This window comes from Triticum aestivum, chromosome 5D (genome assembly GCF_018294505.1).
Source record: "Triticum aestivum cultivar Chinese Spring chromosome 5D, IWGSC CS RefSeq v2.1, whole genome shotgun sequence".
Lineage (NCBI taxonomy): Eukaryota > Viridiplantae > Streptophyta > Magnoliopsida > Poales > Poaceae > Triticum > Triticum aestivum.
In genome coordinates this window covers 222,506,298-222,518,807 of record NC_057808.1, presented here as the reverse complement: position 1 = coordinate 222,518,807, position 12,510 = coordinate 222,506,298, and the positions used below count along the sequence as shown (strand labels likewise).

General features: G+C 44.8%; 1 protein-coding gene across 1 annotated transcript; it reads left to right on the top strand.

Moving 5' to 3' along the window:
• Nucleotides 1-9,314: 9,314 nt before the first annotated feature.
• On the top strand, nucleotides 9,315-11,970 carry LOC123124564 (AT-hook motif nuclear-localized protein 7). The gene is made up of 5 exons (XM_044545154.1): nucleotides 9,315-9,828; nucleotides 10,312-10,379; nucleotides 10,501-10,641; nucleotides 10,993-11,151; nucleotides 11,240-11,970. Exons 1-5 carry the CDS (start codon nucleotides 9,447-9,449, stop codon nucleotides 11,591-11,593), a joined length of 1,104 nt encoding a protein of 367 aa, XP_044401089.1. The 5' UTR covers nucleotides 9,315-9,446; the 3' UTR covers nucleotides 11,594-11,970.
• Nucleotides 11,971-12,510: the final 540 nt, after the last annotated feature.

The window sequence follows — 12,510 nt, the reverse complement described above, 5'->3', positions numbered from 1 at the left end:
TCCTCGCACTCACCAGCTCATCGAAATGTAGATCGAGCGCAAGAACACCTCACCTCCTAAGGTTGTTCAACCATTGTACTAGTTCATCCACAACCCCTCGAGGCCAATACACCACAAAGCAGGAGTAGGGTTTTACACCGCAAGGTGTCCCGAACCTGGGTAAACTACCTTGTCTCTAGTTTGTTTGTTTCATCGAGCTAGGCCATGGAATCGGTGTGTAGGCAGACTGGGGAGGACGAGTTCTTCACACGCACCCTAGAGTTCGAACCTCTCAAGGGTCTGCGGAACCCTGAATCCAACAGGTGATACGTCTCCGACATATCTATATTTTTTTATTGTTCCATGCTATTATAGTATCAATCTTGTATGTTTATTATGTAATTATATATCATTTTTGGGACTAACCTATTGACCTAATGCCCGGTGCCAGTTGCTGTTTTTTTTCTTCTTTTTGGCTTTTCAGAAAATTAGTACCAAACGGAGTCCAAACGCTATGAAACTTTTTGATGATTTTTTCTGGACCAGAAGGGACCGTAGAAGCTTCGGGAGAAGACCCGAAGAGTCATGAGGGAGCGACAAGCCTGCCAGGCGCGCCCCAGGGGGGCGCCCCCAGGCTTGTGGGCCCCTTGTGGCACCTCCTGACCTAATTCCAGCTCTATAAATTCCCAAATATTCACAATACATCAGGGGCGACCCAAAATACTTTTTCTGCCGCCGCAAGTTTTTGTTCTTCAGAGATCCCATCTGACGACCTTTTTCGGCACTCTGCCGGAGGGGAATCGATCACGGAGGGCCTCTCCATCAACCTTGCTGCCCTTCCGATGATGTGTGAGTAGTTTACCATAGACCTATGGGTCCATAGCTAGTAGCTAGATGGCTTTATTCTCTCTCCTTGATCTTCAATACAAGGTTCTCCTCGATGTTCTGGAGATCTATTTGATGTAATCCTTTTTGCAGTGTGTATGTTGGGATCCAATGAATTCTGGGTTTATGATCAGATTATTCATGAATATTATTCGAGTCTTCTCTGAACTCTTTTATGCATGATTGTTATAGCTTTGTATTTCTCTCCGATCTATCCGTTTGGCTTGGCTAACTAGATTGATTTATCTTGCTATGGGAGAGGTGCTTTGTGATGGGTTCGATCTTGCGTTGCTCAATCCCAGTGACAGAAAGTGACATGACACATACTTGTATTGTTGCCATTAAGGATAAAAAGATGGGGTTTATTCATATTAATTGGGTTTACTTTGTCTACATCATGTCATCTTGCTTAAGGCATTACTTCGTTCTTTATGAACCTAACACTCTAGATGCATGCTGGATAGCGATCGATGTGTGGAGTAATAGTAGTAGATGCAAGCAGGAGTCGGTCTACTTGTCTCGGACATGATGCCTATATACATGATCATTGCCTTGAATATTGTCATAACTATGCACTTTTCTATCAATTGCCCAACAGTAATTTGCCTACCCACTGAATGCTATGTTCAAGAGAGAAGCCTCTAGTGAAAACTATGGCCCCCGAGTCTATCTTTATCATATATTAAAATCCAAAAATACCTTGTTGCAATTTATTTACTTTACTTTTATTTTGTGTTTTTGTTTTCTATCTATCACTGCAAGATTTGATCCTTGCAATTAACCGCCAAGGGATTGACAACTCCTTATTTGTGTTGGGGCAAGTATTTGTTATTTTGTGTGTAGGTGTTGTTCACAAGGTCTTGCGTGGTTCTCCTACTGGATTGATAACCTTGGTTCTTAACTAAGGGAAATACTTATCTCTGTACTGCATCATCCTCTCCTCTTCAGGGAAATCCCAACGCGGCTCACAAGTAGCAGGAAGAATTTCTGGCGCCGTTGCCGGGGAGACATCACCAAAACCTATCAACTACCATACCATAAACTTTCATCTCCTTGGATTTAATTTCATTTGCCATTTGCCACTCATTTTCATCTCCCCCACTTCTAAAACGTTTAAAAAAACACAGAGAACATTTTTGTTTGCTTGCTTCCTTGTTTTTATTGCCTTCATGTCAACCCACCAGAAATAGAAAAGGAAATGTAAAAACATATGGATCCACTTAAAGTTTTCTACTTGGATCATCTTTGATCCATTTGTGCTCGTGCTAAAACCTCAACTAGTTTAGTTGAGGTAAAATCATTAGGTGAGCATGCTCATTTTGTTCGTAATCATTTGTCTCAAAAAGGGATGCTCTTATGGAACAAATAAATTGTTTGCTATGCTATGCTTGTGTGAAATTCATGATTTTACTTGTTGCTCTGAGAACCCTAAAAAGCACTGCTACTTCTTGAGCTTGTGTTGATTTTTTCCTTGAAGAGGAAAGGGTGATGCAACAAAGTAGAGATAAGTATTTACCTCAGTTAAGAACCAAGGTATCAATCTAGTAGGAGGCACAAGCAAGTCTCCAATCTATGTACCTTTACAAACTAACAAACACTTGCACTCAACACGAAAAAGGGGTTGTCAATCCCTTCACAGTCACGAACAAGAGTGAGATCTAAAAGAGATAGGTATAAAACATAAATAAAAGAGCAAACTAAAGTAAATATAAATAAATTGCAGCAAGGTATTTTTGGGTTTTTTGGTTTACAGATATGAAAATATATGATGGAAAATAGACCCGGGGGCCATAGGTTTCACTAGAGGCTTCTCTCTTGAAGATAACATACGGTGGGTAAACAAATTACTGTTGAGCAATTGATAGAAAAGCGCAAAGTTATGATGATATCTAAGGCAATGATCATGAATATAGGCATCACGTCTGTGACAAGTAGACCGACTCCTGCCTGCATCTACTACTATTACTCCACACATCGACCGCTACCCAACATGCATCTAGAGTATTAAGTTCATAAGAACGGAGTAACGTCTTAAGTAAGATGACATGATGTAGAGGGATAAACTCAAGCAATATGATATAAATGTTGGAAATATGCCCTAGAGGCAATAATAAATGGTTATTATTATATTTCTTTGTTCATGGTAATTGTCTATTGTTCATGCTATAATTGTGTCATCCGGAAATCGTAATACATGTGTGAATACATAGACCACAACGTGTCCCTAGTAGGCCTCTAGTTGACTAGCTCGTTGATCAACAGATAGTCATGGTTTCCTGACTATGGACATTAGCTGTCATTGATAACGGGATCACATCATTAGGAGAATGATGTGATGGACAAGACCCAATCCTAAGCATAGCTCAAAGATCGTGTAGTTCGTTTGCTAGAGCTTTTCCAATGTCAAGTATCTTCTCCTAAGACCATGAAATCGTGCAACTCCCGGATACCGTAGGAGTACTTTGGGTGTGCCAAACGTCACAACGTAACTGGGTGACTATAAAGGTACACTACGGGTATCTCCGAAAGTGTCTGTTGGGTTGGCACGGATCGAGACTGGGATTTGTCACTCCGTATGACGGAGAGGTATCTCTGGGCCCACTCGGTAATGCATCATCATAATGAGCTCAGTGTGACTAAGGAGTTAGTCACGGGATCATGCATTGCGGTACGAGTAAAGAGACTTGCCGGTAACAAGATTGAACAAGGTATTGGGATACCGACGATCGAATCTCGGGCAAGTAACATACCGATTGACAAAGGGAATTGTATACGGGATTGATTGAATCCTCGACATCGTGGTTCATCCGATGAGATCATCGTGGAAAATGTGGGAGCCAACATGGGTATCCAGATCCCGCTGTTGGTTATTGACCGGAGAGGCGTCTCGGTCATGTCTGCATGTCTCCCGAACCCGTAGGGTCTACACACTTAAGGTTCGGTGACGCTAGGGTTGTAGAGATATGAGTATCCGGAAACCTGAAAGTTGTTTGGAGTCCCAGATGAGATCCCGGACGTCACGAGGATTTCCGGAATGGTCCGGAGGTGAAGAATTATATATAGGAAGTCCAGTTTCGGCCACCGGGAAAGTTTCGGGGGTTATCGGTATTGTACCGGGACCACCGGAAGGGTCCCGGGGGTCCACTGGGTGGGGCCACCTATCCCGGAAGGCCCCATGGGCTGAAGTGGGAAGGGAACCAGCCCTTAGTGGGCTGGGGCGCCCCCCATGGGCCTCCCCCTGCGCCTAGGGTTGGAAACCCTAGGGTGGGGGGGCGCCCCACTTGACTTGGGGGGGAAGTTTCCCCCCCCTTGGCCGCCCCCCCATAGATGGGTTCTTGGCCGGCGCCCCCCCCCCCTCCCAGGGGGCCTATATAAAGGGGGGAGGGAGGGCAGCAACACTACAGCCTTTGGCGCCTCCCTCCTCCCCTGCAACACCTCTCCCTCTCGCAGAAGCTTGGCGAAGCCCTGCCGAGATCCCGCTACATCCACCACCACGCCGTCGTGCTGCTGGATCTCCATCAACCTCTCCTTCCCCCTTGCTGGATCAAGAAGGAGGAGACGTCGCTGCTCCGTACGTGTGTTGAACGCGGAGGTGCCGTCCGTTCGGCACTCGGTCATCGGTGATTTGGATCACGGCGAGCACGACTCCATCAACCCCGTTCATTGGAACGCTTCCGCTCGCGATCTACAAGGGTATGTAGATGCACTCCTTTCCCCTCGTTGCTAGGATACTCCATAGATGGATCTTGGTGATGCGTAGGAAATTTTAAAATTCTGCTACGATCCCCTACAATAAACCCCATCTTTTTATCCTTGGTGGCAACAATACAAGACGTGCTTCGCTACCCCTTCTGTCACTGGGCGAGGACACCGCAAGATTGAACTCAAAACTAAGCACCTCTCCCATTGCAAGAAAAACCAATCCAGTTGGCCAAACCAAACTGATAGTTTGAAGAGAAATACAAAGATATCTTAATCATGCATAAAGTAGTTCAGAGAAGACTCAAATAATATTCATAGATAATCTGATCATAAATCCACAATTCATCAGATCTCAACAAACAAACAACAAAAGAGTATTACATCGAATAGATCTCCGAGAACATCAAGTAGAACATTGTATTGAAGATCAAAGAGAGAGAAGAAGCCATCTAGCTACTAGCTATGGACCCGTAGGTCTGTGGTAAACTACTCACGCATCATCGGAAGGGCGGCAAGGTTGATGTAGAGGCCCTCCGTGATCGAATCCCCCTCCGGCAGATCGCCGGAAAAGGCCACAAGATGGGATCTCAAGGGAACAGAGGCTTGCGGCGGGGGAAAAGTATTTTGGTGGAAGCTTCTAATGTTGGGGGAATATTTGGGAATTTATAGTGCAAAGATTAGGGTTGGGGGACTCCCGAGGGGTCCACAAGCCAGGGGGCATGCCCACCCCCCTAGGGCGCGCCTTGAGGGCTCGTGGACTCCTCATGAGTCTTCTGACCCCCTCCCCAAGTTTTTGGGTGTCTTCTGGTCCAAGAAAAATCACTGCAATTTTATTCCGTTTGGACTCCGTTTGATATTCCTTTTCTATAAACTCAAAAACAAGGAAAAAACAAAAGCTCGCACTGGGCTCTTGGTTAATAGGTTAGTCCCAAAAATAATATAAAATAGCATATTAATGCATATAAAACATCCAAAACAGATAATATAACAGCATGGAACAATAAAAAATTATAGATACGTTGGAGACGTATCAAGCATCCTCAAGCTTAATTCCTGCTCGTCCTTGAGTAAGTAAATGATAAAAACAGAATTTTTGATGTGGAATGCTACCTAACATATTTATCAATGCAATCTTCTCTATTGTGGCAAGAATATTCATATCTATAACATTCAAAACAAAAGTTTAATATTGACATAAAATCAATAATACTTCAAGCATACTAATAAAGCAATCATGTCTTCTCAAAATAACATGGCCAAAGAAAGCTATCCCTATAAAATCATATAGTCTGGCTATGCTCCATCTTCATCACACAAAGTATTTAATCATGCACAACCCCGATGACAAGCCAAGCAATTGTTTCATACTTTTGATGTTCTCAAACTTTTTCAACTTTCACGCAATACATGAGCGTGAGCCATGGATATAGCACTATAGGTGGAACAGAATATGGTGGTTGTGGAGAAGACAAAAATAAGGAGAAAGTCTCGCATCAACTAGGCAAATTAATGGGCTATGGAGATGCCCATCAATTGATATCGATGCAGGTGAGTATGGATTGCCATGCAACGGATGCACTAGAGCTATAAGTGTATGAAAGCTCAAAAAGAAACTAAGCGGGTGTGCATCCAACTTTCTTGCTCACGAAGACCTAGGGCAATTTGAGGAAGCCCGTCATTGGAATATAGAAGACAAGTTCTATAATGAAAAATTCGCACTAGTATATGAATGTGACGAAATAGGAGACTCTCTATCATGAATACCATGGTGCTACTTTGAAGCACAAGTGTGGAAAAAGGACAGTAACATTGTCCCTTCTCTCTTTTCTCTCATTTTTTTATTTTTTTTGTTTGGGCTTCTTTGGCCTGTTTTTTTATTTGGGCTTCTTTGGCCTCTTTTATTTTTATATAAAGTCCGGAGACTCATCCCAACTTGTGAGGGAATCATAGTTTCCATCATCCTTTCCTCACATGGGACAATACTCTAATAATGATGATCAACACACTTTTATTTACTTACAACTCAAGAATTACAACTTGATACTAGAACAAGATATGACTCTATATGAATGCCTCCGGCGGTATACCGGGATGTGCAATAATCAAGAGTGACATGTATAAAAAATATGAACGGTGGCCTTGCCACAAATACTATGCCAACTTCATGATCATGCAAAGCAATATGACAATGATGGTATGTGTCATAACAAACAGAATGGTGGAAGTTGCATGGCAATATATCTCAGAATGGCTATGGAAATGTCATAATAGGTAGGTATGGTGGTTGTTTTGAGGAAGGGTATATGGTGGGTTTAATGCACCGATGAAAGTTGCACGGTACTAGAGAGGCTAGCAATGGTGGAAGGATGAGAGTGCGTATAATCCATGGACTCAACATTAGTCATAAAGAACGCACATACTTATTGCAAAAAAATATTATCCATCGAAACAAAGTACTACTCGCATGCTCCTAGGGGGATAGATTGGTAGGAAAAGACCATCGCTCGTCCCCGAACGCCACCCATAAGGAAGACAATCAAAAAATAAATCATGCTCCGACTTCATCACATAACGGTTCACCATACGTGCATGCTGCGGGAATCACAAACTTTAACACAATTATTTCTACCAATCCACAATTACTCACTAGCATGACTCTAATATCACCATCTTTATATCTCAAAACAAATGCAAGGAATCAAACTTCTCATATATTCAATGCTCTTTATATGAAAGTTTTTATTATATCCCTCTTGGATGCCCATCATACTAGGACTAAATTCATGACCTAAGCAAATTACCATGTTATTTAAGACTCTCAAAATAATATAAGTGAAGCTTGAGGGTTAATCGATTTCTATAAAATAAAGCCACCGTCGTGCTCTAAAAAGATATAAGTGAAGCACTAGAGCAAACTGCCTAGCTCAAAAGATATAAGTGAAGCACATAGAGTATTCTAATAAATTCACGATTAATGTGTATCCCTCTCAAAAGGTGTGTACAACAAGGATGATTGTGGCAAACTAAAAAACAAGGACTCGTATCATACAAGACGCTCCAAGCAAAACGCATATCATGTGGTGAATAAAAATATAGCCTCAAGTAAATTTACCGACGGATTGAAGACAAAAGAGGGGATGACATCCGGGGCATCCCCAAGCTTAGATGCTTGGTGCTCCTTGAATATTACCTTGGGGTGCCTTGGGCATCCCCAAGCTTAGGCTCTTGCCATTCTCAATTCCTTCTTCCATTGCGATCTCACTCAAAACTCTTTTATGCATGATTGTTATAGCTTTGTATTTCTGTCTGATCTATCTGTTTGGTTTGGCCAACTAGATTGATTTATCTTGCAATGGAAGAGGTGCTTTGGGAGATGGCCTGGTCACGTCGCTCCCCTACTCCAGGCAGCGCCGGTGGCGCCTACCACCTAGGGTTGCAGCCGAGGCGAGAGGAAGATGGGGTTTGTGTTGTGTGACGGCGTGATGGGTGGGTGAGGGGAGGGGATTTTGTGTGCGGGCTGTGGCTGGGTTAGGCTAGCGGTTCCCTTTTTAGTGAATGACATAGGGGACCTACCTGTAAGATGTACTAATATGTGGGTAGGTGGGTACGCGGGTATGGGTATTGTGTTCCCGTACTCGGCTTACCCGACAAGTACATTTTTTTCCTATTTATGGGTACTTAACTTTTCAAAACCCTTACCCTAATAGGGTTTTTACCCGTCAGGTTCGCGGGTAGCGGGTACCCATTGCCATGTTGGAGGTAGGTGTTGTTGTTGGATCCAGGGTAGGGTGAGGGCACCTCGGTGTGGTAGCGGATCTTTTCTTCGAAGTCCATGCCCATGGTGTTTCCCGTGACGAGTGTGTTCCAGAAGGCAACCTGGGAGGACCAAAAGTAGTCATGTTCATGCCAGAAAGGTGATGGGATGCGGCCTTGGATGGTGGAGTTGCGGTTTCAGTTATAATGGCAGTGGTAGGGGTGGTGGGTCTCGGAGAGGAGGGAGGGGTGGGAGGGGAAAAAAGGGTCATCCCAAGAGCCCCACAATCTTCTCTGTAAAATTTGAATTTGTTCTCATGGCGATTTTTTTTGTGTGCGTGTAAATCTGCATTGCCACTGAGTAAATCATTGCATATTCTTAGACACAGTACACTTTAGTCAAAGGTAAGCACCACACCATTAAACACAGTTTCATAGTTTAAGCTGTTTGAAATAGTAGTGCATAATATCGTGAGTTGTCTCATTCATTTTTCAACTGTTCATTGTAATAATGGAAGTAATACATAATATCATTTGCCGTAGTTTGTCTTATTGCACACAGTATTCTACTGTTCATTATATTGGAAGTATGTTGTTGTATACTCCAGTACACTTTTGCAGTCCAACCAATCAGCTGGCTGGTCAAAGGAGAGAGGTCGTTCCTTAAAGAATGGAGAGAGAGTGTGTGTGGGTGTTTCTTGTGCAGAGAGAGAGAGAGCAGGAACCCCGCCATTCTTGTGCAGTTTCTGCCCCCAATATCTCTCTCTGTTTTATCTCTGCCACCATTTCTCTCCCTCGTCTTTAAAATATTTCCCCCCATAGAACTTTGGCATATGCTACTACTCCCCAGTTCAGAAATACTTGTCATTAAAATGGATAAAAAAGATGTATCTAGATGTATTTTAATTCTAGATACATTTTTTTTTATTCATTTCGATGACAAGTATTTTCGGACGGAGGGAGTACTACAACGGTGCCACTGGTGCCTCGGCTAGAGCAACCGGGGAAAGAAAGCAAACTTGCAAAACTAGAGTAGGCGTCTCCTCTGCTCTGTCTTCTTCCTCGTTTTGAGGCCAAGCCAGCAAACCAAGAAACCCCACGAAAGACCGGCCACCCCCACATGCTACATGGAGGGGAGGGTGGGCATTGCGGTGGCAGGTGGCCATGAAGCCGGTCTCGGCCTGTTCAGAGCAGACGTTTCCATGGCGGAGCCGCAAGGAGCAGCCAAGGTGGAGTACCGCTCCTCTCCCTCCTCGCCGTCGACCTCCCCGACGCCGTCCCCGCCGCAGGCCGCGGCTGGCCACGGAGGAGGGTACGCGGCCGCGACGCCGCACGCGTGGAGCTTCGCCGGCGAGCAGGAAAAGCCGACCGAGGCCCGCGCGGGGGACAACGGCAACGGCAACGGCATGCAGATGGCGGGTGACGGCGAGCAGGTGGCCGGCTTGAGCTCCGGGCGGCGCAGGGGCCGGCCACGCGGCTCCGGGAGACGGCAGATCCTAGCCACCCTAGGTCCGTATGTTCCCTCTGGAATCCAAACCTTCTTCTTGAGCGACCCAAAGCTTCCATTTTTGCTGTTCGGGTTCTTGCCATGTTTGCTCCCCCTTGTGCATTTCTATTCCATTGCTAGGATGGGGTCCAGTTTGGGCGGTAGTATCTGTTAGGACAGTTCTGCTGTTCTTGACTCTCATCTTGTCGCATCCATCTCCGATGTTATTAAAGTGATTCCTATGTTTAATCTCCACTTATTCTCACCAACCTTTACCTGTACTCTTCTCCCATTTATTCTCACCAACCTAGCTTGCGTACGCATTATTGTCAGATTTATCTGGCAGGGTTGAACTAATCGACCTGATCCGTTAGAAAGTTAGTAGGTGATTTCGTACTTATATGCTAACCTTGATTAAGGTCCTTGTTTCATGCTCTCCAGTAGTTCAGTGACCTAGAAAACTAGTGTAATTGTTTGCCTGATTGCAATACTTGTGATTTGTGAAGGGGAATGGTATGCGCTCTCAGCTGGAGGGAGCTTCACACCGCATGTCATCATCGTCCCTGCTAGAGAGGTAATTAATTAGCGTCTTTGGCATCTTAAACCTCTACTTTTCCCTTACATTGTGATCTAGTAGCGGAGGGGTGTCGTAATTTGAGAAACACATCGCTGTTCTTGTCCGATTTGGTTTGTAGGATGTGGCGGCGCGCATAATGTCATTCTCTCAGAGGGGTCCACGCTCGGTCTGCATCCTCGCTGCCAGTGGGACCATCTCTAATGTGGCATTCAACAAGCCTGGCTCATCTGGCTCATCTGATAGCACCTTCACCTACGAGGTATGCAACAAAAATGGCACCAAGAATTTGCTGTTTGCCTCTTATCACTTTTTTTTTCTGGAATGCGCAAGAGGGTTGCGTGCCTATGTATTAAGAGATAGATAGCGATCCCCTAAAAAAAGACAGATAGCAACCGAACATTTTACAAGAATTGCTATTGCGAATCTCTGTTGAATGTTTCATTTGTCCGGAGTAGTTTGCACTTTGCACTAATTTGGCTTTATTTATACACAATGCAACTTGGCTAATGGCTATGTACCTATGAGGATGGATGAATTCCTTGCCTATTTTAACTGGTGTATTGTGTCTTACCGATTCAAACTGAAAATATTTCGTGCATCTGATTTCCAGGGCCTGTTTGAGATTCTTCAGCTGACTGGCTCCTTCACAATGGCCGAGGAAGGTGGCCGGAAGAGGACCGGTGGGCTCAGTGTGTCACTTGCTGGCCCCGATGGTCGTGTCATTGGCGGAGTAGTCGCCGGTATGCTGCGTGCTGCCACTCCTATCCAGGTATAGACCCGGCTTTTCAAGTGCTCTCACACCTTTTGAATTTTGAAACCATCTCTTCTTCGTTCTCTAACACAGACCGTCTGAACAGGTGATTGTGGGGAGCTTCCTACCAAACAGTCTGAAGCAGCATCAGAGGAGGATGGGCATGCACCCGCAACCATCTGCCGTTCCGACGCCGCCGGAGGCTGACGCCCCTCCTCCGGTGCTCACTGCTGCAATGCCCATCTCTCAGGCGGCTCCTGGCAATGGTCGCCATGGGCCTCCGGTCCCCATGGCGCCCCTACAAGTCCATGCCAATGTGGAGCACACTGCAACCACCGGCCCCATGAACCTGAACTCAAGCTCCGCAGGCTTCACCATGGTCGGCTGGCCTGTTGGCGCACAACCCATGGGTCACAGGCCTTCCCCTGATATCAACCTCTGCTTGACTCCCCAGGAGTAGAATCTGCTGCCGTTTTGTTTTGGTCTCCTCATCACTGACACATTTTGCAGGGCGTTGACTGGGTTCTATCCTAATCAGCTAGACCAGCAGTCCAGTTGGGGGAGAAGCTAGGCTAGAGTGAGGACAATTTAGCCCTAATCTGATAGAGTGATAGGTGATGTTCTTACGTGATCCTTAATTAGGAGAGACTTTTCAATTTGTTCTGGGCTGTTCATTGTGATTTCTGCCATTGCTGTAACGGGTTACTTGTAGTACTTTAATCAGTGGTTACCTTCCTAAGTCCATGTCTGAACGTAGTCTGTGGCCTGTTTCCAGAGTCACTGCCTTCTGTTGACGTGTGTTACTTTTGATTTCGAATAGTGCAATTTGCATCTGCACTTAGAGCCTGTTTCTAGAGTCACTGTCTCCTGTTGACGTGTGTTACTTTTGAGTAGTGCAATTTGCATAAAATTTGAATTTGTATATGCACTTAGGGCCTGTTTGGGTCGCAGCCAGTAACCACCCTACCAAAATCCTATTGTTGACTGAGGGCGTGGGCGAGGCGTTTCGATGGCTGCACCCCGATTTGGTAGGGCGGGCGTGGGCGCCATCCAAACATGACCTTAATATCGAGAAGGGAAAGACCTAGAAATAGACATGAGTCATGGGGCACAAGTTAGTGACATGTGTGTCATTTATACAACGTTGTTGTGGGCTCGTGGTTCTATCCATGAAGAAGCAATTTCTTAAAGTAAATTTGCTGGACCGGCAAAAATTATTTATCCTCCAATATTTGTTTGGGGAAGCTTAACTCTCCAGCATGTTGGTATACACATTTACACATTTTGTTCTTGTTTTTAGAACAGAGGCATAAGATGTGCTCGGCTTTTTAAATTAATAAATCAGGAAACATGCAAAGTAGTCAAATGTTTTTAGAG

Coding starts and splice junctions, on each gene's coding strand:
- LOC123124564 (XM_044545154.1), top strand. CDS start 9,447: ATGGAGGGGAGGGTGGGCATTGCGGTGGCAGGTGGCCATGAAGCCGGT. Junction 9,829..10,311: donor GCAGATCCTAGCCACCCTAG/GTCCGTATGTTC, acceptor TGATTTGTGAAG/GGGAATGGTATGCGCTCTCA. Junction 11,152..11,239: donor GTGCTGCCACTCCTATCCAG/GTATAGACCCGG, acceptor CCGTCTGAACAG/GTGATTGTGGGGAGCTTCCT.